The sequence below is a fragment of the Artemia franciscana genome, unplaced genomic scaffold (genome assembly GCF_032884065.1).
Source record: "Artemia franciscana unplaced genomic scaffold, ASM3288406v1 PGA_scaffold_38, whole genome shotgun sequence".
NCBI lineage: Eukaryota > Metazoa > Arthropoda > Branchiopoda > Anostraca > Artemiidae > Artemia > Artemia franciscana.
The window spans coordinates 1379762-1407101 of record NW_027062676.1 but is presented as its reverse complement, the minus strand read 5'-3'; the positions used below and the strand labels follow the sequence as shown (position 1 = coordinate 1407101).

General features: G+C 34.7%; 1 protein-coding gene across 3 annotated transcripts; it reads left to right on the top strand.

Annotated features, from left to right (window-relative positions):
• On the top strand, window positions 1-27340 carry LOC136041814 (dnaJ homolog subfamily C member 9-like). 3 transcript variants are annotated; one of them, XM_065726578.1, is made up of 6 exons: window positions 1-75; window positions 6290-6393; window positions 8050-8202; window positions 11803-11919; window positions 16473-16684; window positions 26995-27340. In XM_065726578.1, exons 2-6 carry the CDS (start codon window positions 6300-6302, stop codon window positions 27238-27240), a joined length of 822 nt encoding a protein of 273 aa, XP_065582650.1. In that variant the 5' UTR covers window positions 1-75; window positions 6290-6299; the 3' UTR covers window positions 27241-27340. The 3 variants fall into 3 exon arrangements, with proteins under 3 accessions (XP_065582650.1, XP_065582651.1, XP_065582652.1); XM_065726579.1 differs by having other exon boundaries at window positions 51-168; XM_065726580.1 differs by lacking the exon at window positions 1-75 and adding an exon at window positions 292-310.

Below are 27340 nucleotides of genomic sequence, written 5' to 3'. Positions count from 1 at the left end.
TATTCTAAACGTGAGAAACGCTGTGTATGATTTATGCTGAAAGATTTTAAATTTTTAACATCGACAAGAGCTATTGTCAGTAACTCCTATACCTATAGATAGTATTACAAAGTCAGGCAAAAGATAATATTCTGTTTTCTCTAGTTATAGAGAATAGAATTGTCATCTGTATGTAGTAGGCTATGTCCTAAATACATTTCCTAAGTTTTGAAAAGAATTATTGATTTGTCTTAAAACTCTACTCAAATATCAGGAATTGAATTTTCTGAATTAGAGCCAGAGAAAAAGAAACTGATAACTGAAAATTAAGGTAAAATATTGTTCTGTAAAAATTTCAACCTGTAAAGCAGGCAAATTTCTAAGACTTTGAAATCAGAAGAGGGTTAACATAGAAGCCTGGCAATTCCTTTCTAGGCTGTATTTTTGGCCTTGGATTTATTGCTGAAAATCTCACTTTTCTAACCTACCACCTTTCTAAGATAGGCTGGTGAAAAGTAGCTAAACTAGAATTTTACCAAAACTGGTTACTGAAAATTAAGGCAAAATAGTGTTTTGTTAAAATTTCAATAGGTAATAGACCTGTCAAGTAGGCAAATTTCTAAGACTTAGTAATTAGAAGATAGTTGACTTAGGAGCTTGGCAATACCTTCCCAGAGTATGTTTTTAGGGTAAAATATGACAGTTCATATAATTGAATTACCAATTGATGTTTTTTTTATGTTCTTTACAAATATAATTATTGCTTCTACCACAAATTCAAATATAAGCACTTTTTGAGCTCTCAAAAATGACAAATTTTCAATTAAAGTAGGCTATGAGTTATCACTGTTTTCCACAAAATAATACTATGTTTTCTCAGTCCTATCTTTTGCCATCATTTTTGAAAAAATAATGCTACATTTTCTCAGTGCTAAAATTATTTATAATAAGGTTAGGTTATATTGGGTTAGGTTAAAAAGTGCTTAAATTTGAACTTTCATTAGAAGCAATTATTATATTTGTAAAGAACATGAAAAAAGGCCTCAAGTAGTATGTTCAGTTTTTGTAAGTCAGCTATATGAAATGTCATAAATTTACTGTTTTTAGCCCTGGACTCATTACTAAAAGTTTTATTCTTCTAACCTAAACCCTTTCCAAGATAGCAAAAAGTTTCTAAACCCAAATCTTACTGTGCAATGTACTAATATTTTATAGAAGTCATTATAATGCCCTATTTCTTTAAAGCAAAAAATAATAGAAAGTCTTACAGATGACTTTTTATAGATTTAGGCTACATTATACTATTCATACTTAGTAGAAGTCAATGACTTCTACTAACTATAAAGTAGGTATCAAAATACTGTATGTATTTAGGCTAATTATAGGCCTATATTCTTATTTTCAGAGAAAAGATTATAACTGCTTCCACATTTCAAAACATCTATATACAACCAGCAATGACCCTTTATGTGAAGAGGCCCTCTTCACTGTCACAAGGTATGCACAAATGAATTTCAGAAGCACAATAAGTTACAAAAACATTGAAGTTATGTGATGGGTGAATGAAACCCAGTAGGGAAGATTGGGGCAAAACTGCACTTATTTAAGTTTTTGGCCCCCAGAACAAGTAGCATAATTTTATAAAAATCCTAGGAGAGGGGAGTTGGAACCAATCCTCTCAAATCAAGTGAACATGACAGTGAACACTGAAAATGAGTCATATATTATGCCTACCATAAAGCCAAAGATATTCTTAAGAAAACTGACCTGTTTCTCTGGATACTTAAAGTTTGCAAGATACTTGAATTATATCAGCTGGGGGGGGGGGGGGACAAACTTGTGTCTTGAGGGGGTGGTTGCCCATCCCACCCCCTTTTGTTCCATAGCAAATTACACTCCTGCCTTAAACATATGTTTCTAAAGATACAAGCTTCCTTTTTACATGCATAGACAGCTTAAATATTCACTTTCCTTGGTGATTTTTTTCAATGACTTCTACTAGGTTGTTTCTTGGTAAGACCCAAAAATGTATGACCTCTTCAAGTGTCCAAAGTTGCCCCAACCATGGGGTGGCATTGGATACACACAGGGCATTTCTTGAGATTCACTAATTAATGCTTCTAATAGTATATTCAGATAATGTTAATATTTAATTCAGATAATATACAAGTTAAATATAGCATTTAACTTATTTTATTTAAAATTGGGCCAAATCACAGCCAGTTACAAGAGCTTAGGTTGTTTGCCCAGTTAATATCTTGAAAGTCAGTTTCTGTACAATCTTGAAATTGAGGGAAGATTAACTTCTCACCAGTAGTTCCCACATGTAGTTTATTTTTGCTACTCTGCCACTTATTTCTTCAATTTCACTTCTTTTGAGTTTTGCTTCTTTTCCACTATAAATTTTACAAGTACAAAATTTCCAATCTCAAGATCACTGACACTTTCACCATGCAAACTTGCCAACTTGACTTTGTCATCCAACTTGTCATTGAGCTGCATATCTGTGTCTGAAATGCTGTCTCTAGTTTTGTCAGCAATGAATGACCATTTGACTTTTTAATGACATTTTCTTTTTCTTAGCAAGTCTTTGCTCAGTCTCTGCTTCAAGTGCTCTTTTTTCTGTTGTTACTGTTAGAACTCTACTTTTGCCTTCCCTGAAGTTTTTGCATGGACTCACTCACATTTTTGCCTTTGGATATTGTCTGATACATTCAGGAGTTAAGGCCATATGACAGTTTGGTGTTGACTGTTGGTGGTCCATAAAGACATGAGATGAAGCCTGAACTGAACCAGGGGGAGGATCTTCTGTATTGGAAGGATCCAGGACATTCTGATCAGCTGGGTCTACATGGTTTGTCACTTCAGCTGGCAGAAAATCAGCTTTTTTGAAAACATTTGGATTAAAGGCCAAATTTCTGCCTTCTGGAAACCAGCTGCCTTCTCAGAAAGAGGTGCTTGCACAACCTTTCTATTTCATGTATTGAAATACTGCAACTTGGGTTTAACTGCACCCAATTGTCAAATGACTCCCTGATGTCATGTTTCAATGGTGCATACACTGAAACATCAAGGGGTTGGAGAAAATGGGAGGAAAAGCGTGGGGGTGGATAACAGTATCTTTGCACAAGGAAGCTACTTCTACTCTTAGAAATAGGGAAATAGTTAAAATTTATGCTCTTTGGTTAATTTATGCTCTGGTTAATTATGCTCTTTTTTATGCTCTAATTAATTTATGGTCTCGATTTATTCCTAAGTTTTCCATTCTTTTAATAAAAGTATCTTCCAAGATGATTGTAACCCTGTCATATATAATTTTACTGGGACAGAGATCACTCTGAAGTTTTGAGTCAAAGGGTAAGTTTGTCAATGATGACCCTTCTTCTATCTTGGAAAATCGAAATGATAATTTCAGGAACACATTCAGAGCCTAAACTGTACACCAGAAAGCTATTTGAAGCTTCCACCTCTGCTCCTTTTTCCAACAAAGGACACTGACCTTTGGTAAATTTAAACATGCTTTACAAAAATAGAAGTGGATTTAGAAAAGATTTTGAGCACAAATAAAGTCAAAGGAAAGTGCTGTAAGCCTCATACCATTAGTAAATCTTGTTTTATAAGATTTGAAAAACTTGTTGAATTTTTATCTGAAACTGAAAAAAAAAACCTAACAGTTTTCAAGGAAATCCTAAAAAAGAGGCAATAAAAAGTAAACTCGTAACCCAAATTAAGGAACTTTTTTTTATAAATTTAAGACAAGTATTACAATCTGATAAATCATAGAAATGGATAAGAACCAGATCCTTGAGCTTAAAAGTACCTTCCCATGGCATAAATTGGATTATGTATCCCTTTCTGAGTTTGGTTTACCTAACTCAGCTACCCTCCTTGATAGTAAATACACAATATTCTAGAATTTTATCTTCAAAAATTTATATCTTAAAAAATGAGATATCCCCTGGAAAGTTTTACCCCTCCCCCCTTTCAAAGGTTGGGCTTGTGCATATATGTAGCAAGTAGTTGCATTAAAATAATTTACATAAAGGTAAATACAAAAAAAGAAGTCATCAGTAGCCCATGAAAGGCTAATAATTATTGTACTAATAGGAAAATCTCAAGAAATGCAATATATTGTGAAGGTGTTTTTTTTTTACCTTGACAAATTTGCATTAAAGAAAGTAAACAATATAAAAATAAACAGTTTTTTTTGGAAAGTATCTTTTTAAAGGCACAAATATTATGGGAAGTTAACAATTAAAATATCTTTTTTTCTTATGTTGTATTCTGCAAGGACAAAAATATTTGTTTGCTCTCTTAAAAAAGAGATTTATAGGATTCTCTTTTGGCCCTAATCAGATGTAACTGTGTCTCCTAAGATCCCTTAAAAAATTGAAGAAATAGAAAGAAAAATGCCAGCTAGACAAATATATCTTTAATGTCTGAACCTGTCAATCTCTATTGTTTTTAAGCTGAAAAATTTTTAGTTCTTGCTGTCTTAAAAAAAATAATTTTGGTTATTGCCTTACCTTAATCACCTTAATCTATCTGAGAGCTTTAAGGTCTTCCAGACCTGTAGTGCTCTTAAGTTGATGACTGCCAATCAAACCTCCACTGCTTCTTCTCCTACTCTTTGTCAAGTTGGTTTTTGAAAGACTGGATGGAGAAAGCACTGACAGTTGAATCTTTCAGTTGATTCTAATGGTTTATGACTCTTCTCAAAAAAATATTTTGCAAGTTTTCGATTGGGAGCTTGCTTTTGGTAGCTTCCTGGAGTGTCCTCTTGCGTTGTGTTGGTTAGTACTGAGACTGCCGCCAAAGATTGCTGACTTTTTGTTCTGCAGCTTGTGAGTAAGCATCATGTCACTGCGCAAGCTTCTGTAAACCAGAGTGGGTAGTTTGAGGTATCTGAGGCGGTCCTCATTTGAGGTTGATGCTAGACTTTGTATGTATTTTGTTGCTTGTCTCTATGCGTTTTTGATGAGCCTCACATCTTGTCGATAACAAAGACCAGCAAGACACATGCCAAAATCGAGATGGGGTCTGACGAGAGCCTTATATAATTTTTGATAGTTTGTTTTAGTATTCCAAGACTGGAGCTTGCACAGGAAACAACATGCTGGACATGGCTGTGAAATTTAAGTTTATCTTCAATGATGAGACCAAGATCCCTTTCTTCTGCTCTATTCTCTAGTTGCTCTCTTACTTTGGTGGTGGGGTTGTAGATTGTGTAGTTTGCCATTGGGCTATTGTTTCCAAGGTGTCATACATAGCACTTTCCTACATTAGATTGGAGAAGCCAGTCTTGGGTCCAAACTTGTAGCTCATCTGTCGTGCTGGATACTCTGAGGGCATGCAATACCAAAGAGTTTGGCATCATCAGCGAACAGGTGCAAGCCATTGTCAATATGTTTAATTATGTCATTCATGTAAATCAGGAAGAGAGTTGGACCCAGTACAGTTCCCTGCAATATTCTGCTCATTACTGAGGCCTTGTCAGAGTAGATTGGTTGGCCATCTGTAGCAAATAAGCAAACTTTCTGCTTGCAATTTGTAAGGAAATTCATCAGCCAGTCTACAACAGCCTGATTGATGCCAATAGTGGATATTTTGGAGTGCAGTTGACTGTGAGGAACCTTGTCAAAGGCCTTAGCAAGTCCAGCAGGAGCAGGTCAACCAGATGTCCATGGTCAATTAGGTATGTGATCTTCTCATACAATTCCAAGAGGTTTGTTTCAATTAATTTACCTGACTGGAAGCCATGATGCATGGGGGACAATATCTTGTTGGTTGTCAAATGCTTGAGGATTGAATCATTGAGTTGTTGATGACAACTGAGGTCAGGCTAATTGGCCTATAATTTTCAGGCTGGGAATGATTACATTTCTTGAAAACCGGTGTAATATTGGCTTTTTTCCAGTGCGCTGGCAGCTCTCTAGAAGTAAGTGATGTCTGGAAAATTCTCCTAAGCGGTTCTGCTATGATAGCTGCAGTTTCTTTTAATGGCCTGGGATGTAGGTTATCTGGTCCTGGCGATTTGTTAGTATCTAATTTCTGTAAGCGTCTGAGAACCTCTGTAAGTGATAGAGTGATGCTTTCCATTGGGGATTTTACAATATATTCAGGTGAAGAGGATAAAGGATCATCGGGTTCAGTGGTGAAAACAGAAACGAATTACTGATTTAATAAGTTTGCAAGCTTGTTGATATTGGTTATTTCTTCACCTTCCTCAGTTACCAGTTTCCTGATGCCTCGTCTATTATGGTCTTGGCCATATATTTGGTTATTTCACAAGTATTCTTTTTTTTTTCAGAAACTAAAGTATGCCATCTTTTCTTGAGCTCTGTCAAGAACTGTTTGATTCAAAGGACTTATATGTTGTGCTGGGAGTAGACAAAAAAGCAGATTATCAACAAGGTAAAGCATTTAATGTTTATAAAATTCACTTCTTATCCGTCCCACTATCTTTTTTAATACAAATGTGAGTAATATTGTATCTATAAATTTCTGACCAACCTGATTACATCTGGTGTTTTTTTTTTGCTGTGTTTATTGACTGAACTGGGCAAATTTGGCTCATGCAGGAATGTGTGATCCAGTTGTTTTTCAGAAATAAATCTCATCTCATATTTTAAAACTTCTGACATAATTGACAAAATCTGTTTGCTAGGACATTGTAAACCAGGAAAACCAGAGTGCAAATGAGCAAACATTGCACTTCTGATCATCTTTTCAAGAACAGCTTAGTGAAGGGTTTTTGGCCAAAGTTTGGTACAAAATATCAGATTCAGTTATAAGTAAGTACAGTAACAAGTAAGAGTAACATTGGAAGTAGCATGCCTGTGTAAATGAGTAAATATGTACTATCGCCTATAATTCAAATTCTAAAAAAATCATATGAGGTGATGTTATCAGTTAAAATGAGTTTATCTGATTTATGCTTAGATTGTAGTCTTGTCCAAAAAGGGTTGCAAACTAAAATGTTCTAGAATAGTCTTGAACTTACAAGAAAAGGCAGATACAAAAGAAATCTAAACTGCCAATGGACTTGAGCAGCTTTTTTTTCAGATCAGGTAAACCCATCATAAAAAAAAAACTACATGATTAGAAAATCATAAACACAATTTCGTCAGGGTTTTTTCTTTGCAACTATCATGTTTAGAAAAAAATTGATTGCTACAAGCAAAAATTCCCATGGGAATCGTGAATTAAGTGAGGTTGAAAAGAATGATTAGTTGGCTATGTCAACGTAAAATCCATGCAGAATTGTATAAAATTAACACACAAAAAAAGGAAAAAGATTGTGTGAAACACCTATCTAAAGAAAGCATTTTTTAAATATGTCTGTTAAAGGCACAAGCCGAAATGTGTTTTCCTTTTCAATTGAATGTTGTAAGGTGCTCATACAGAAAATCAGTAGAACTAACAGATATTCAAAAAAATATTGACTAGCTCACATTTGAAAAGAACAAGCAATAAAACCCAACTTTCTGATGCTTATTTGGCTTATAGGCCTTAAGTAAGAGTTTCTGAAAAATTTCTTATAGATAAGGCAAAGAAAATAATGAAACTGCCAAAGACAAAAAATAAATTAATTATTCATTATTTAAACATTGAGTCCTGTAATGCATTAAAAATTTTCAAATCATAATTTTTTTTTCGATTTGTAAAAACGAAGTTTAATTGTTTTTGGGGATGTTTTCTAATTCAAGCTTTGTTATTGAAACGAAAAGTTTAAGGTTTCTTTTTCATCCATATAATGTTTTTTAATCCATAGTTTTTATACAACGATTTTTGAATGCTTTTATATAGGTGATGGGGGAGGATTTCACCTTGGCATACTAAAAAAAAAAAAATCAAAATAGTAATGGGTGCTAGAAAAATAATCAGTGATAATGGTTTCCAACTTAGGCTACTATAAAATGCGAAAAAATATGAGGTAGAGACAGAATCATTAAAACCCATGACGAGTTACTTGTAATCAGCTTTCCTGTCTGATGAGTTGTAAACTAAGCTAATAGTGCAATATAGAATATCGGTCCTTTCATTATTATGTTTATTTTCAACTTACAGTGAAGAAGGGATATTATAAGAAGTCTTTATTGTATCACCCAGACCGGGCAAAGGACAATGAAAAAGAACTGGCCACAAAGAAATTTCAAATTCTGGGCAAAGTATATAGCATTCTAAGTGATAAAGAAAAAAGAGCTGCATATGATGATACAGGTAACTACCAGATTACATTATCTTACAAAGACTTTTTTATATTTTGTATGTTTATGACAAACAGTAAATATTGGTTTAGACTGGGTTTTAGTTTATTCTTAAGCTGGCTTTTTTAAACCTCACTCTTGAAGAATATCTTTTGGACTTATTGTGGGAGATTCCCCCCCCCACTTCCCCTTCCTTCTCCCTCTTTGTGCTAGTATAATTAAGTATGACATCAGTAGTAGTTATTTCATTTGGGTATCGTTATGTATTTAGCTTTGTAGTATGAGCAGTTTTGAACTCATATCAATAAAATTCTCTTAGCAGGCTGTAGAGAAAAATTAGAATAGAAAAAGCAAATACAATTTCTGATTTCAGCATGACAACCTAGGTATCTGATGAGAGTTGAGATTTTTTTCTTTTTTTTGCTTTTGAATTTCATTGTGGTGACATGACATTAAGATTGATCATGTCCTTTATTTTAATTAAAGAATTTCAGTTAAAGATTAAAGATTTGATATATTTTCTACATTCAAAAGATACTTTACAGAAAACTTTCTATTTTTTGATCGTTCACTTTCCTTAATGCAAATTTGTCAAGTTAAAAAAAAACACCTTCACAATATACTGCAGTGTAAATTTTCTTGAGGAATTTTCTCATTAGCACAACAATTATTAGCCTTTCAGGGGCTACTGATGATTTTTTTTTTTTTGTATTTAACTTTATGCAAATTATTGTACTGCAACTACTTGCAACATATATGCACAGGTTCAACCTTTGAAGGGGAGAGGGGTAAAAACTTTCAAGTAGATATCTCATTTTTCATGAGATACATTTTTGATGATAAAATTCTAGAATATTGTCTATTTACTATCAAGGAAGGATGCTGAGGTAGGTAAAGTAAACTCAGAAATGGATCCAGAGTCTAATTTATGCCCTGGGAAGGTACTTTAAAGCTCTTAGATCTAGTTCTTATCCGTTTCTAAGATTTATCGGATGGTAATACTTGTCTAAAATTTAGCAAATAATGTTCCTTGATTTGGGTTTGAGTTTACTCTTGATTGTCTCTTTCTTCGGAAATTTTTTAGAATTTTCTTTAAAACTGTTAGTTTTTTTTCAATTTCAGATATAAATTCAACAAGTCTTTAAAATCTTATAGAACAATATTTAGCAAAGGTATGAGGCTTACGACACTTTCCTTGGACCTTTTTTGTGCTCTTAATCTTTTCTAAATCTACTTCTATTTTGCAAAGCTAGTCGAAGCTTATTTTGACTAGCTTTCTACTAGCTTCACCAAAGGTTGTTGTCCTTTGTTAGAAAAAGTAGTAGAGGGGAAGCTTCAAATAGCTTTCTGGTGTATAGCCTCAAGCATTAGGCTCCAGAGCCACAAAATTATATCTTCTAAAATCTTCACATGATCCTCATTTCAGCAAGGTATGATATGTCAACCTTTCTACTAAAAAGTCCCCGTGAGGCCTCTGTTTTAAATTGACTATTTGCATAATATTCTGGTCCTTGTCTCTTGCTCCATTCGTCTTTTCGTCATCGAAGAATATTTTCTTTATTTTCACATTGTTATGATTAAAAATATCCATCGTGAAATTTTATATGATTCCATCTGGGACGGGGGCATCTAGAGTTACATAGGGTAATGCATAGCTGGTTGATATACTTCTGGTTGGTCTTGGCTTTTGGCTTGTTTGCCTCTGTTTGGTCTTGGCTTCATCTTGGCTCTAGTTTAACGTATTGACATATCGCATTTGAAACTTTCTAATGTACCAAAATGGTTTCATGGTTGGCAAATTGAATAGCTACCAGTGTAATTTTTGGCCTGATGAGTTTTAAGCTCCATTTTATTGGCATCGTTTCAAACACTTCACATGTAACTCATTTAGAACTCGAATTGGTTAAGTGTGTTATATGACCAATGAAACCGCACTTAAATAAATTTCAAATAAGAGCAAGTCATATATTATGTACAAACTCGACCATATACAACGCACTAGCAGAGGGTACCTAGAAAAGTTTTCCGTCTTTAATCATTTATTGAAGCTACGGGTCCCTTAAGGGTGCCTACTCTGGATCTGCATACCATTTTTGAATTAAGGTCCCTTGGTGGAAGTTAAAGAAAGATTGTTTAGTTATCCTGAAGAAGCATGATCGAGTTTTGTTTTATTTGATTTAGTAAGTATTTTCCAAAGTGAGGCAGCTTATAATACGTTGGATAGGGCGAATGAACTGAAAAAAGATGCAAGAAAGTACTGATGGAAGCGAATTTGCGCGGTTACTACAGATCCGTATGCAGTGGCATTTCTATGAGAGATTCAGTTTATCAGGAATCACTAGATGTGGGAAAGATATGGACCGATTGGAAGGCTCAGATATGTGATTGTTTCTGTCGACGGAACCAGAGAAAAAAGAAACTGGGTTACTGCCACATCAGTTGAAAACGAGGACACCAATGTTTCCCAGCGTTAAATTCCAGAGCAAGTTTCAGGTATTCATCCTTAGATTTCAAAAAATTTTAGAAAGTCTTTCAAGAGTTTGACTAATATGAAGGATATGATTGGTATATCAAACGAAAGACATTGATACTATTCGAAACTTATGAAGGCGGACAATGTTCTTTGAGCTCAGCCACGTAGTTAATCTGTTAAACAGACAGGATTAGAAGCTGCGCTCTGCCGGTCTCCTTTTAGGACAAGGATTCTTCTATCTCGGAGAACCGGCTTGTTGAATTTCAAGACGGATCTAAATGCTAAAGTACTTGTCACGGGAAGCTTTAATGATGTTATGATTTATAACTATCTTAACAGCAGGAGTAAAAATTGCTGAATAATTAAGGAAGTTGAGGGTCCAAGGACTTCATCGGGCCAATTGGTGCCAGAAGACAGTGCCGTGGGACGCCCAAATCTGCAATAGAAGCCAAACTGAGGAGGTGGATTATTTAAACTTACTCTCAAATCTATGTATAACCATAAATTCAAACAGCTTGCACGCAGTAGTTGAAACCGTAACAGAATGTGCACTGAACAGTGGTCTTTTCTTTCTGGGAGGTGGTGTTTTATCGCCAATACGCAATGATGAAGGTTCAATACCGCAGTTGGGCTCACTGACTGATCCATGTTAAATGCCATACAAGGGAAGATCCTCCAAGCTTGATATGTAGGCCGAATCAGTAAATGATAAATACGAGTAATATAGTTTCATGCAAATCATGCATGAAACTGACAGAAAATATGTGACTGATAGAAAAAAAAACCTCAGTTTGATACCTAATGTTACATTATGATTGTCTTTTGCGACTCAAAAATTGCCCTCCATAAATTTCAGTAGTTGGCGGTACCCTTCAGACGAAATTGCTAATCTTCATTTAATTTGCGTGATTCAATATTTTTTTCATAGAAAATTTAGGGAAAAACATCGCAGTTAGGGAATATATATATATATTTCTACATTAAGCTTTTTGGAGAAGAAGCTTTAAAAAATGGTGTTGGGTGGATTGAAAGAATTGTGTTAACATTAAGTTTATTTTCTTAAATTGAAAAACATCATCTTCGTCCGCTCCTCAGACATATTTTGCTTGTAATTTAGCTTGATTTTTTTTTCTTTTCCAGGATGTGTGGAAGATGAAGATTTCATTGACCAAGAACGAGATTGGTCTGAATATTTCAGAATTATTTTCCCCAAGGTTTCTTTAGGTGACATCAAAAAATTTGAAGAAAAATATAAAGGTGAGCTCCCTGTCTTTGTTTTACTAATGATAACTAAATCAGTTGAAAAATTTACGCAATTTTTTTAAAGAACAGTAGAAAAAAAAAAAAAAAACTAGGGACATGTGCTGCTGCAATGCACTGCAGGGCCAACGCAGGGATCTTAGTAGTTAAGAAGCGGCGTTAATCTGATACAATACAATACAACTAAGGACATGTGTTGAAGTCGCAGATACGGGAGTTTGCTACGGGGGGGGGGGATTTGTCTTTTTTTAGTTTGTCAATGAAATTACCCAAAGGGCATTTTTCAATGAGTTTGCCCCGGAAAAAGTAATTTCAAAAATTAGGGGGAAGGGCAGACAAATCTAGGGGCAAAGTCTCTCTCCCTGAAAGAATTTATCAAGTAATAAATCCTTACCAATAAAAGGAATAATTTCATGGAGAGGCTTATGGGAAGTATGAGAAATACAAAAGGAAAATAAGGTTAAGAATAAGCTTAGTACGAAGGGATACTAGTTAGTATGAGTAATGCAAAAGGAAAACAAAGTGACGCATAAGCTGACTCAACAGTAAGAATAAGCTTAGTTAGAGGGGATCCTTGATAATGATAGTGAATATCTGACTGAAGTTTGTTGATTATACAAAACTTTAAGATAACAGATTCAGAGAGGGAAGGTTGACAATCGAATAACAAGAAGAGCTATAAGCAAGAAAATGAAATGATAAGGTTACCTGCAAACATTTGCTTTAATTTTCTTCATTTTTTTTTTGGCAATTTTAGTCACAATGTATCATTATGAAGCTTAAAACTTCAATTTTAAGATAGTGCCCAAGAAAGTGAACAAAATGTGTTTTAGCTCTCAAAAATGTTCTAAAAATACATTTTACAATGTCAATTTTCAAATGATTTTATATCAAATCAATTTAGGATATTTTTAAGAATTGGTAAATTTCTATTGTAAAGACTAACGACTAAAAAAGCTGAGGGGTCAGCATAACCCAATAGACCAGATGGTTAGCTATTCTACTACTACTGCCTATCACAGTACCTAGCTGTCTGAGACCTACACATCTATACACACTACTCCTACATCCCACCTTAGTAAGTGGTTCACTCTTCACTATCTCCTATCAAGCTTTTACTTCCGAATCTATCTTGCAAGGAGGACTTGGAGACAGTACTAAAGGGACTGAAAAACATTAAGGCCATGTATATTGATAGCGTGGTAAGTGAGCTTCTTGAAACATGGCGATTACGAAGTTAGAGATAAGGCACTGGAGATTGAACATGATCTTTGAAAAAGGGAAAATACTTGTATAACTTTAGAAAACATAAATTAAAAGTCTTTATAGGATAGTGGATAAGAATGAGTGTGATAATTACAAATTTATTAGCTTGATTTCTGTAGGGAGTGAAATACTTAGAATGATGATACTTGTTGGACTGCGGTGTGCTGAGAACGGATTTTCATAGAACAGTGCGGTTATAAGAAGGGAAGAAGATATGTTGACAAAATTCTCACTCTTAGATCAATAATTGAAATGTGTCTGAATCACCAGCGCCTTTATTCCTTAGTTTTATAGGCTATGAACAAGCATCAGATTCAGCTGATAAAAAATTTCTAGTTAAGGTCCTATCTTTGTCTGGTACCAGTATACTAGAAAAGTACACCGAAATGGCTGTTCTATGTATGAGATGATGTTACTGCGGTTATGCTAGGAAGTGATGTTAGTAGTGGGTTTGGGGTTGAACCAGATTTGGCAAGGTTGTATCCTATCCCTGTTTAGAAGGATTATCTTGATGGTCTTTATCCTAAAGAACATGGTAATGACTAAGGGAGAACATGGGATCAAATTAAAAGGTAAAACTCTCCTTGACTTAGATAATGCACGCGGGTTGGGTGTTTAAAATAAAAATATTAGCAAAATGAACGAGCCTTCTGAAGTTTTGAGATCCCAGGGTACGCATAGGTTTACAAAGTGATCTTGTAAAAAATAAGTCGCCTAGACTAGGAATAAATGAGTACCTGGGTTGGTGCTCTGTAAAATCTAAAACTGAGTAACAGTCTGTTAATTTCTGGACGCAGAGGCATCTAATGTAGCATCAGTAGCTTGCTAACTCTTTTACCCCACGGAACAAGATCAGGGGTTTCATAGTATTTCCTTATGTATAAGGAGTTTTATATGCTCCTTGGAAATGGTTTCAACTAGATAATTTGTCCACTCTAGCGCGTTTTTCAATTTGGTTTCAAGGAATGATGTTTGTGGGATTTTGTTTTCTGCTTGTATGTTGGCCATAACGAATATAAATATTTTACAGATAGTTTTTAGTTCTTGCCACTTTGAAAGTTTTGGTTCTTGATGGGAAGGTGGTGGAGGTTACACATCAGTAAAGATTTGCTCCTGGTTTTCTTCCATTTATACCGCTTATGTTTTGTATCATAAAGATTTTTGCATGTAATAATTTCTATCGGTACCTATTTTTCGGTGTACCATCGTGTTATCTCATCTGTTTTATTGATTTTTCTGAGCACTAAAATTATTAAAGATTATTAGTAAATATTGTAAATGGAGGTAAGTTGTAAAAAATAGAATAGCTATGGTGGATGGTATTCTTTTGTAGTAAAGATTGAAGCTTTGAGCCTTTTGGGATGTAGAAGGAGCTTGCGCTGCTGTGTTGGCCTCAGGTGGCTTGGTAGTACAATTAGTTGTTAGTAGTAGCAACAGCAGTATCATTCTTTTTTCGGAAAGTGTGACCTAACTATCTTAGCATTTCTTTTGGCATTACAGCTCAGGAAAGTGGGATTAGAATTAATTTTCTGTGCAGCTTGCTGTTTGATATATGGTCAATCAAAGAGTGCTGGAATATATATTCTGAAACAGTTCCTTTTGAAAATATCTAGTGTAGCTCCTCAACCTTTCGATGCGCAGTTTTAGAACAATACTAAACCCCTGTCAATATTGTGGCTTCTAGTTTCCTAAAACCAGACATTCATACGACTTATTGTCTGACATACAGTCGTTTAAAGGAGTACCTAAAACTACTTCTAGAAAATATTCAATATATCTATCTCAACTTTTTGAAGCGTTCAGATTTCAGATTCATGCCCAACCATTATCATTACTTTATGACTTTAGTACCCTAATATTAGTTTTAAGACACATTCACCTATTCTTCTAAGCCTTTCAACTTGGCTGTTTTATTTTTTACCTTTTCACTGTACCCTCTACCAGATATTTACAGAATCTGTACCCACTATCTTGTATAATTTTGAAGATTATGACTAAAAACATTTTAAAGCTTCATTTAATCAATTTAATTCTTTTGAGGCTGGACAGTCTTCAAAAGTGTATAACTACGCTATTGCACATGAAGAGGTGCGAAAACTGATGCAACCTAATGATCTTAGGTTGCATCAGTTTTCGCACCTCTTCATGTGCAATAGCGTAGTTATACACTTTTGAAGACTGTCCAGCCTCAAAAGAATTAAATTGATTAAATGAAGCTTTAAAATGTTTTTAGTCATAATCTCCTTTTTCGCAAGTCTTCTAAGTGCACATTTCGTCTGCATTATTTTCGTTTGGGATTCATTACGTGTTAAGTTTGTATATATGTGATTCTCACTGTCACTTGTCATCTGACTGAAGATTAATGTGACTTCTTTTCTAGCTTTTTATCCAGTTATTATTTTTGCTTTAATTATCTTGTTACACAATGCAGTTCGTTGTTTATAGTTCGTTGCGTGTCATTTTCGGTTACGATTTGATGTAATCCTTGCTGTTACTTTTCTTTTGACTGCAGATTACACTACCCATCATTTTCATTCGACTGACCATAGTTGTTTTCACATGTCTTCTAACCACAGATTTTGTGTGCTCCATTGTCTCGTGGGATTCGTTGTGATCCTCGCTGTTGTTTGTCTTCTAACCGTATATTTTGTCGTAAATAATTTTGTTTGCGTTCATTCTTAATGCTCGTGGTTGCAAGTCTTCTAAGCATATTACGTTGTGCATTATTTTCGTTTGGGATTCGGTGTGATTATCGCTGTTGCTTCTCTTATAACCGTTGATTTCGTTGCGGGTCATTTTGGTTTACAATTAGTTGTAATGCTCGCTGTCACTTGTCCTATAACCGCAGATTTCATTTGTGATTTGTTGTGATGCTTGTTGTCCTATATTTTCTACTCCCAGATTTCATTGTGCTTCATTCTTCGTTCGTAATTACCTCATACGTTTTTTTGTGCCTTTTGCTTTAGCTGTTCAGATTCATTTATTATCTTGTATAATTTTGCAGGACGTTGTAATTTTGAATTGTCTCGTGCTTGTCCCGTGCCTTTTTCTTTAGCTAATCGGAATCGTTCATTATCTTGTATAATTTTGAAGTGCAGAAGATTAAGAGATTTGAAAAAGTATATTTTTGAAGTGGATGATGGAGAAGAGCTATGGGTGGAAAAACTGTTGGGAAATTTAGTATTAAGAATCTGGCGGAATTTGGTTGAAAATAATACTCTTTTTCCCTTATAGTATTACTTACCGAATGTTGTGTTATTTGTTTTTTTTTAATGTATTCTTAGGTTCTGAAGAAGAAAGAGAAGATTTAAAAGAAATTTACATCTCAAGTAAAGGGGATATGGATGTAATTCTGGATTCTATAATGTGCTCAACTATTGATGATGAGCCTCGATATAGAGAAATTCTTCTAGACATGATAAAGAAAAACGAAGTGGAAGACTTTAAATCGTTCTCCAGGGAGAGCAAAAAGAAAAAAGAATCTCGCCGGAAAAGAGTAAGTAACTTTTTAGCTTGTTATGTTCATAATAATAACGATAATGATATTCATAGTAAGGTGTTACATGAAATCTGTCACTTGGGGAGTCCCAAACCAGAATCTCAGACAGGCTATCGCGCCCCCCCAAGCCCCCCCGCGCGCGCAAGTCGTTACGCGCCATATTAGTTACGCGCCATTGTAGTTGTGTCCCTATGTCCCACCTGTGAATATAGATAGATATATATATATATATATGTTTTTAACTACGTAGAACTTGCGAATATACAACATTCTTTGCTGTCCCATTGTCTGTGCATATAAATAGATTGTCAGGTTTACCGACTCTGGAACATGCAACATATAATGGTCCATGGGAAAAAAATCCGTATTCAGATCTATACCTCATGATTCTAATGATTGCCCTTGAGCTTTGTTGATGGTGATTGCTAATCGACGATTCCCTGTGTCGCCGTCGTCATTTATATATCCCCGTGTGCCCCCCGGTGTCCCGGTCGTCATTTATATTCCATGTGTTCCGGTCGTCATTTATGTCCCGGTGTCCCAGTCTGTGAATTCTCTTTGAGGGTCCCGGGCGTCATTGATATTCCTTGTGTCCCGGTGTCCCAGTCTGTATATACATTCGTTTTTGAATTGGTCTTTTTTTTAGGTTTTAGTTTTCTGCCTTTTTTTAGTTTTTTTTAGTTATACCTCATGATTCTAATGATTGCCCTTAAGCTTTGTTGATGGTGATTGCTAATCGAACATTCTCTGTGTCCCCATCGTCATTTATATATCCCCCTGTGCCCCCCGGCGTCCCCGTTGTAGTTGTGTCCCTGTGTCCCGGTCGTCATTTATATTCCCTGTGTCCCGGTCGTCATTTGTATTCCGGTGTCCCAGTCTGTATATACATTCGTTTTTGAAATGGTAAATGATGAAATAAATTTTTGTATTTTTCCCCTTTTTTTCTTTTTAGTTTTTTTTTGGTTTTTACATTTTTTTAGTTTTTTTAGTTTTTTTTTCTTTTTAGTTTTTTTTTTATTTTTATTTTTTTAGTTTTGTTTTTCTCCTTTATTTTTCTTTTTGTTTCCTTTTTTTAGTTTTTTTTTATTTTTTAGTTTTTTTAGTTTTTTAGCTTTTTTAGTTTTTTTATTAGTTTTTAGTTTGTTTTTTTCTTTTTAGTTTTTTTGTAGTTTTTACCTTTTTTTTTAGTTTTTTTTTTACTTATGTCCTGGTCGTCATTTATACTCCCTGTGTCCCGGTCGTCATTTGTGATGCTTTGTTGACGGTGTTTTGTTGATGGTGAATGCTAATTGAACATTCCTTGTGTCCCGGTCGCTTTCTCTTTGAGTGTCCCGGTCGTCATTTATATTCCCTATGTGCCGGTGTCCTGGTCGTCATTTGTGTCCCAATGTAATTTCGTAATTTCGTCAGTCGAAAACATGACGTCAGTCGACACAGAAACATGACGTCACCTGACACACAGACAGACATACAACTTATTTTTATATATATATCTATATATATATAAAAATAAGTTGTCTGTGTGTGGATCTGTGGATGGATCAGGTGACGTCACCTGAAAAAACTGGATCAGGTGACGTCAAAACTGAAAAAACTAAAAAAAGGCAAAAACTACAAAAAAAACTAAAAACTAATAAAAAAAAATAAAAAAGCTAAAAAACTAAAAAAACTAAAAAAGGCAAAAACTACAAAAAAAACTAAAAACTAATAAAAAAGCTAAAAAACTAAAAAAACTAAAAAAAGGCAAAAACTACAAAAAAAACTAAAAACTAATAAAAAAAATAAAAAAGCTAAAAAACTAAAAAAACTAAAAAAACTAAAAAAAGGTAAAAAACTAAAAAAACTAAAAACTAAAAAAAACTAAAAAAAAGGAAAAAACTGAAAAATAAGCTAAAATAAAGGTAAAAACCAATAAAAAACTAAAAAAAAAATGAAAAAACTAAAAAAAGGCAAAAACTACAAAAAAAACTAAAAACTAATAAAAAAAGTAAAAAAGCTAAAAAACTAAAAAAACTAAAAAAAGGTAAAAAACTAAAAAAAATAAAAAATAAAAAAAAAACTAAAAAAAAGGAAAAAACTGAAAAATAAGCTAAAATAAAGGTAAAAACCAATAAAAAACTAAAAAGAAAAAAAGGAAAAAACTAAAAAAAATTTTCATCTAAAAAACTAAAAAAAAACTAAAAAAGGTAAAAACTAAAAGAACTAAAAAATAAAAAAATAAATGACGACACTCAAAGAGAAAGCGACCAGGACAAAAGGAATGTTCGATTAGCAATCAACAAAGCACCGGGACACAGGGAGTATAAATGACGACCAGGACATAAGTAAAAAAAAAACTAACAAAACTAAAAAGAAGGTAAAAACTAAAAAAAAAACTAAAAAGAAAAAAAAACTAAAAACTAATAAATAAACTAAAAAATCTAAAAATCTAAATAAACTAAAAAAGAAAAAAAAAGGAAAAAAATAAAGGAGAAAAACAAAACTAAAAAACGAATGTATATACAGACCGGGACACCGGGATACAAATGACGACCGGGACACAGGGAATATAAATGACGACCGGGACACAGGGACACAACTACAACGGGGACACCGGGGGAAACAGGGGGATATAAATGACGACCGGGACAAAAAAACTAAAAAGAAAAAAAACTAAAAACTAATAAAAAAAACTAAAAAATCTAAAAATCTAAATAAACTAAAAAAGAAAAAAAAAAGGAAAAAAATAAAGGAGAAAAACAAAACTAAAAAACGAATTTATATACAGACCGGGACACCGGGATACAAATGCGACCGGGACACAGGGAATATAAATGACGACCGGGACACAGGGGCACAACTACAACGGGGACACCGGGGGAAACAGGGGGATATAAATGACGACCGGGACAGGGAATGGTCGATTAGCAATCACCATCAACAAAGCTCAAGGGCAATCATTAGAATCATGAGGTATAGATCTGAATACAGATTGTTTTCCCATGGACCATTATATGTTGCATGTTCAAGAGTCGGTAAACCTGACAATCTATTTATATGCAAAGACCATGGGACAGCAAAGAATGTTGTATATTCGCAAGTTTTACGTAGTTAAAACCATATATATATATATATATATATATATATATATATATATATATATATATATATATATATATATATATATATATTATATATATATATATTCACAGGTGGGACATAGGGACACAACTACAATGGCGCGTAACTATTATGGCGCGTAACGACTTACGCGCGCGGGGGGGCTTGGGGGGGGGGCGCGACGCGCCCCCACCAACTAGGTGTTGGGGTGGCGCGAAGCGCCACCCCAACAGCTAGTATATATATATATATATATATATATATATACTAGCTGTTGGGGTGGCGCTTCGCGCCACCCCAACACCTAGTTGGTAGGGCACTTCGCCCCCCCCCCCCCAAGCCCCCCCGCGCGCGTAAGTCGTTACGCGCCATATTAGTTACGCGCCATTGTAGCTGTGTCCCTGTGTCCCACCTGTGAATAGAGATAGATATAAATATATATTTTTAAGTACGTAAAACATGCGAATATACAACATTCTTCGCTGTCCCATTGTTTGTGCATATAAATAGCATTTATATTTATATGTCTTTGCATATACAAAGCCTTATGTACTAATAATGACGTCATATGCAAACGCTTTTTGTCTTCGGTTTTGCGTTCTTTAGCCGCAAGCCTGTTTTCTTGCTGTTCTTGTGATTCCTCGGCACGCTTTCTTTTCTTATTTTCTCTATCAGCTGCAAGCCTGTTTTCTTGCTGTTCTTGTGATTCCTCGGCACGTTTTCTTTTCTTACTTTCTCTATCAGCAGCAAGTTTTTTGGCATAGACTCTTTGAGCAGCTTCCTCGGCTGTTGCCATTGTAGGTTCTTCATTCATTTTACAATTAAACATTTTTCCGTGAACGCATGTCTTAAATACCATTAATGACGCCACCGTCATAGCAAAAATGACGACAACTAACTTCCTGACGTCAGTCGACACAGAAACATGACGTCACCTGATCCACAGACAGACAGACAACTTATTTTTGTATATATACTAGCTGTTGGGGTGGCGCTTCGCGCCACCCCAACACCTAGTTGGTGGGGGCGCTTCGCGCCCCCCCCCAAGCCCCCCCGCGCGCGTAAGTCGTTACGCGCCATATTAGTTACGCGCCATTGTAGTTGTGTCCCTATGTCCCGCCTGTGAATATAGATATATATATATATATATATATATATATATATATATATATATCATGAAAAGAGAAATCACCAATGCTAAAGCAAAAAAAAAAAAAAAAAAAAAAAAAAAAAAAAAAAAAAAAAAAAAAAAAAAGGGACAGAGAGACAGAAGGAGAAAAGGAAGACTGTTTTCCTAAATTAGTGATTAATATTGACCAGCACTTGAATGAGGCCTTAACCCTACTCATCCATACAATCACATAGGTCAAACAGCATAGCCACACACAATCAACCATAAAGAATAATCCATGGACAGGCAGTCATGTCGTCAATAAGTATAAGTCGTCATTTACCGAACAATAGAAAAAATAATATAGACAAATAATTCAGAGGCAACACCCAACATAAGGGCTCATGCAACATATAATGGTCCATGGGAAAACAATCCGTATTCAGATCTATACCTCATGATTCTAATGATTGCCCTTGAGCTTTGTTGATGGTGATTGCTAATCGACGATTCCCTGTGTCGCCATCGTCATTTATATATCCCCCTGAGCCCCCCGGCGTCCCTTTTGTAGTTGTGTCCCTGTGTCCCGGTCTTCATGTCCCAGTGTCCCGGTCGTCATTTGTGTCCCGATCTGTATATACATTCGTTTTTGAATTGGTCTTTTTTTAGGTTTTAGTTTTTTACCTTTTTTTAGTTTTTTTTTCTTTTTTTTAGTTTTGTTTTTCTCCTTTATTTTTCATTTTTTTTTCCTTTATCATTTTATTTTCTTTTTTAGTTTTTTTAGCTTTTTAGCTTTTTTAGTTTTTTATTAGTTTTGTTTTTTTTCCTTTTTAGTTTTTTTGTAGTTTTTACCTTTTTTTAGTTTTTAATTTTTTTTTACTTATGTCCTGGTCGTCATTTATATTCCCTGTGTCCCGGTCGTCATTTGTGTCCCGGTACTTTGTTGATGGTGATTGCTAATCGAACATTCCTTGTGTCCCGGTCGTCATTTATATTCCCTATGTGCCGGTGTCCCGGTCGTCATTTGTGTCGCGATGTCCCGGTCTGTAATTTCGTCAGTCGAAAACATGACGTCAGTCGAGACAGAAATATGACGTCACCTGACAGATCCACAGACAGACAACTTATTTTTATATATATAGATATATATATAAATATATATATATATTTTCTTTTTAGTTTTTTTGTAGTTTTTACCTTTTTTAGTTTTTTTCTTCTTTTGTATTAATGCTAAAGCCAAGGTTCAAACCTGGAGCCTCTCGGACCTAGAACCTGAAACATAACGCTTTACCAACTCAGCTACTTCGGCTTGAATACATTCGTTTTGAGCAGCTTCCTCGGGTGTTGCCATTGTAGGTTCTTCAGTCATTTTACAATTAGAAATTTCTCTTTCAACGGTCTTCTTACAATTAAAAATTTGTCTTTGAACGATATTCTTAAATACCTGTGTCCTGGTCGTCATTTATATTCCCTCTGTCCCGGTCGTCATTTGTGTCCCGGTCTGTAATTTCTCTTTGAGTGTTTTTTCTTTTTAGTATTTTTTAGTTTTTTACATTTTTTCTTTTTCAGTTTTCTTTTTCTTCTTTATTTTTCAGCTTCACTATGAAATACATATCGCCGAACCTTTGTTTTTTTAACTAAAATCTGGTAGGCATTGATGACCTTATCCAAGTCAAAATCCCAAACCCAATCATCATCGCTATCATTTTCAGTTTTGATATGTTTTGACTCTCGCTGTCCAGGTGGATCTTCATCTAACTGCGCGGTTTTGCGTTCTTTAGCCTCAAGCCTGTTTCCTTGCTGTTCTTTTGATTCCTCGGCACGCTTTCTTTTCTGACTTTCTCTATCAGCAGCAAGTTTTTTGGCATAGACTCTTTGAGCATCTTCATCGGCTTTTGCCATTGTAAGTTCATCAGTCATTTTAAACTTAAACATTAATAGATTTCTACGTGAACATATATGTCTTAAATATCTTTAATGATGTCACCGTCATAGCAAAAATGACGACAACTAACTTCATGTCGTCAGCCGACACAGAAACATGACGTCACCTGATCCACAGATCCACAGACAGACAACTTATTTTTATATATATAGATATATATATATATATATATATATATATATATATATATATATATATATATATATATATATATACTAGCTGTTGGGGTGGCGCTTCGCACCACCCCAACACCTAGTTGGTGGGGCGCTTCGCGCCCCCCCCAAGCCCCCCCGCGCGCGTAAGTCGTTACGCGCCATATTAGTTACGTGCCATTGTAGTTGTGTCCCTGTGTCCCACCTGTGAATATAGATAGATTTATATATGTGTTTCAAACTACGTGAAAATTGCGAATATACAACATTCTTGGCTTTCCCACTACTGGGAGTTTTCCGTTTCCAATTGCCAGCAATTGATCTGAAAATGTTTGACCAGAGTCATCGTTTTGCAATCAGACACGCATATTTGTAGTTAATTTTAATAGTTTTACGTGTGCCCATAAATTAGAATTTTTCAGGCAAGCATTCATTTCGTCTGCAGGAGTTAAACTACGTAAAAATTGCGAATATACAACATTCTTGACTTTCCCATTGTCTGTGCATATACAAAGCCGTATGTACTAATAATGACGTCATATGCAAACGCTCTTTTTACGAACAAACAAACATGCATACACACAACTCGTTTTTATATAGATAGATAGATAGATAGATACAATACAAATTAACTGCGTAAAACTTGCGAATATACAACATTCTTCGCTAGCCAATTGTCGCTGCATATAAATAGATTGTCAGGTTTACCGACCCTCGAACATGCAACGTACAATTGTCCATGGGAAAAACAATCAGTATTAAGATCTATACCACATTTTTCTAATGATTGACCTTGAGCTTTGTTAATTGTGATTGTAAATGCTAATCGAATTGGGAATTGCAATCTTTTAAATTGAAAAGGCAGATCCGTTGGAATCATGGGAATGCGAGGAATAAGAACAGCCTCACCCTCAAAAGGTCCTGTCAAGATTGTGGCCTCTATTAGGTTTTCCATTGTTTTTTTTTACAGCAAGTCGCGTGCCATTGCAAAGCTTTGGTGGGTTGATATTTCTTAAAAGTATTATTGGTACGCCTATTTTTAGTTGTAGCACGTGTGGTGGAAACCCTGAAAGATCTATGGAATTTAAAAATTCAGATGGATAATTAACCGCTTCATTTGGTTCCAAAACTGTGTCGACTGACTTGTAAAGGACTGCCTGGTCTAGAATTATTATATTTATTATTTTTATAATTTTTTAGAATATTCGGAAATACTTTTTCAATCAATTCATTTTTGGACGTCACTAAATTACAGAAATCAGCAGGTAGTTGTATGCGTCCTGAAATTGAGTCTACTGGGAGCTTTCCGTTTCCAATTGCCAGCAATTGATCTGAAAATGTTTGACCAGAGTCATCGTTTTGCAATCGGACACGCATATTTGTAGTTAATTTTAATATTTTTACGTGTGCCCATAAATTAGAATTTTTCAGGCAAGCATTCATTTCGTCTGCAGGAGTTGATCTAGGTATTATAGGTAATGTTTGCCTGAAATCTCCCGCAAGCAATATTAATGTGCTGCCAAAGGGTTTCGACTTCCCTCTCAAATCTTTCAAGCATTGATCCAGAGCCTCGAGCGATTTTTTGTGTGCCATTGTGCACTCATTCCAAATAATAAGTTTGCATTGCTGCAATACTTTACCCATCCCAGATGATTTGGAAATATTGCACGTGGGAGTTTCTGTAGAATGCAAATTGAGAGGCAATTTCAAAGCGGAATGAGCAGTTCTTCCACCAGGCAGCAATGTTGCGGCTATTCCAGACGACGCAATTGCCAACGCTATATCATTTTTTGATCAAATTGATGCCAGAATCAGTTTTATCACAAACGTTTTACCAGTACCTCCTGGTGCATCCAAAAAGAAAATTTCTCCAACGTTGTTATCGACACAATGCATTATCGTATCATAAATGTCTTTTTGTTCCGACGTTGACTTGGAAATGTTATTTTGTACATACGACAATAGATCACTCGTACTGTAACTTTGTTCACGATCCAATTCTACACATGTCGAAACAGCAGCGATACGGTTAGGTGAAGGCATTCCCAAATCCTGAAGAGGTTTGTTTGCCATACGTACGCACAAATCTTCTATAATAACTAAAGTGTAGTTATAAATTTCTGATGTAAAATCAAAAGTCATATCTGACGTCTCTAACTGTTTTCGATGGAGTATATCTTCGGACATTTTTGACTTATATTTTTCCCATAACTCTGTAGGAGCTGATGGAGAGCAAGTTGTTAAAATGATGCGAAACAATGCACGACTTCTTTAATAAATTCAGAGCTTGGCATGCACTATGGTAAGTGTCATGTATAGTACCGTTTACAGTTCTCAAATACTCAAAGGATGTCGGACCGGGTACATTCACCAAAAGCTGGCGTAGAAAGAAGCATTCATGTTGATTGGGGTGAACGGTGTAGAGTCTTCCTATCGTGGTATCTTTGAAGATGGTAGGTTGGCCGTCGACTGACTGGCTTCACTATGAAATACATATCGCCGAACTTTTGTTTTTTTAACTAAAATCTGGTAGGCATTGATGACCTTATCCAAGTCAAAATCCCAAACCCAATCATCATCGCTATCATTTTCAGTTTTGATATGTTTTGACTATCTTCATCTAACTGCGCGGTTTTGCGTTCTTTAGCCTCAAGCCTGTTTCCTTGCTGTTCTTTTGATTCCTCGGCACGCTTTCTTTTCTGACTTTCTCTATCAGCAGCAAGTTTTTTGGCATAGACTCTTTGAGCATCCTCATCGGCTTTTGCCATTGTAAGTTCATCAGTCATTGTAAACTTAAACATTAATAGATTTCTACGTGAACATATGTCTTAAATATCTTGAATTACGTCACCGTCAAAGCAAAAATGACGACAACTAATTTCATGACGTCAGCCGACACAGAAACATGACGTCACCTGATCCACAGATCCACAGACAGACAACTTATTTTTATGTATATAGATATATATCAAACAGTTCGTGGTAACGAACTGTAGTAAGGAGCGACCCGGCTCAATATTAACCAAAACTCTAAAAAATAGAATTTTGATATCAATAGCTACACCAAAAGAATCGCATTTTAATGCTGATTTTAAATATATAAGTTTCTGTCTGTAAATATGTAAGTTGTCTGTCTGTCCGTATATATTTCTATCATATACCAATTCAAAAACGAAAGTATTCAAGCCGATGTAGCTGAGTTGATAACGCGTTATGTTCCAGGTTCTAGGTTCGAGAGGTTTCAGGTTCGAACCTTCACTTCAGTATTAATACAAAAGAAGAAAAAAACTAAAAAAAGGTAAAAACTACAAAAAAAACTAAAAAGAAAAAACTAAAAAAACTAAAAAAGCTAAAAAAAAGGTAAAAAACTAAAAAAGTTAAAAACTACAAAAAAAAATAAAAAACCAAATAAACTAGAAAAAAGGTAAAAAACTAAAAACTAAAAAAGAAAAAAAACTAAAAAAGAAAAAAAACTAAAAAAGGAAAAAAACTGAAAAATAAAGGAGAAAAAGAAAACTAAAAAAAAATAAAAAAAAAGGTAAAAACTAAAAAAAAACTAAAAAGAAAAAAGGAAAAAAGCAAAAAATTTATTTCCAATATATATATATATATATATATATATATATATATATATATATATATATATATATATATATATTCACAGGTGGGACACAGGGACACATCTACAATGGCGCGTAACGACTTACGCTTGGGGGGGGGCGCCCCCCAATAATAATATAATAATAATAATAAATATAATAATAATAATAATAATATAATAATATAATTTCCCCAATATAAGAAACAGGGGAAAAATAGAAAGTGGTCTGAATGGCCGTGTTAATTTTGGCCAATATTCCGATCCCTCTGACCTTCCTCGTAAGGCTAGTTTCATATCTTTGATTAAACAAGTTTCTTTTTTTTTTTTCCGAAGATCTTTTTGCCTTTTGTTGTTCGTTCAAGTTGCATACAATACAAGTGAGTTCCTTTTCTTTATTAGTATGCTGACGAAGCTTTAGAAGCAGAGGAACTTGCTGAGGAGCTGGGTTTAAAAAAAAAGAAGGAAGACGACAACGACGAAGATCTATCTGGTTTGCAGGCTCTCATTCAGCAAAGACAGTCGGATCGTGGAAAACAAATGAATGGCTTTATTGAGCAATTAGAAGCGAAATATGGTGGAAAAGGAGGCAGCAAAACAGGTGCGAAAGGGAAATCCATGAGACGTGGAAAAGGAAAGAAAAATTAACAAAGAAATTTATTTGAGCGTCAAACAAAAGGATAAATATGTTATTTTCAAGCGATTCTTTTTTTACGTTTAATATTTAATAAAGTTCACACATAAGTGA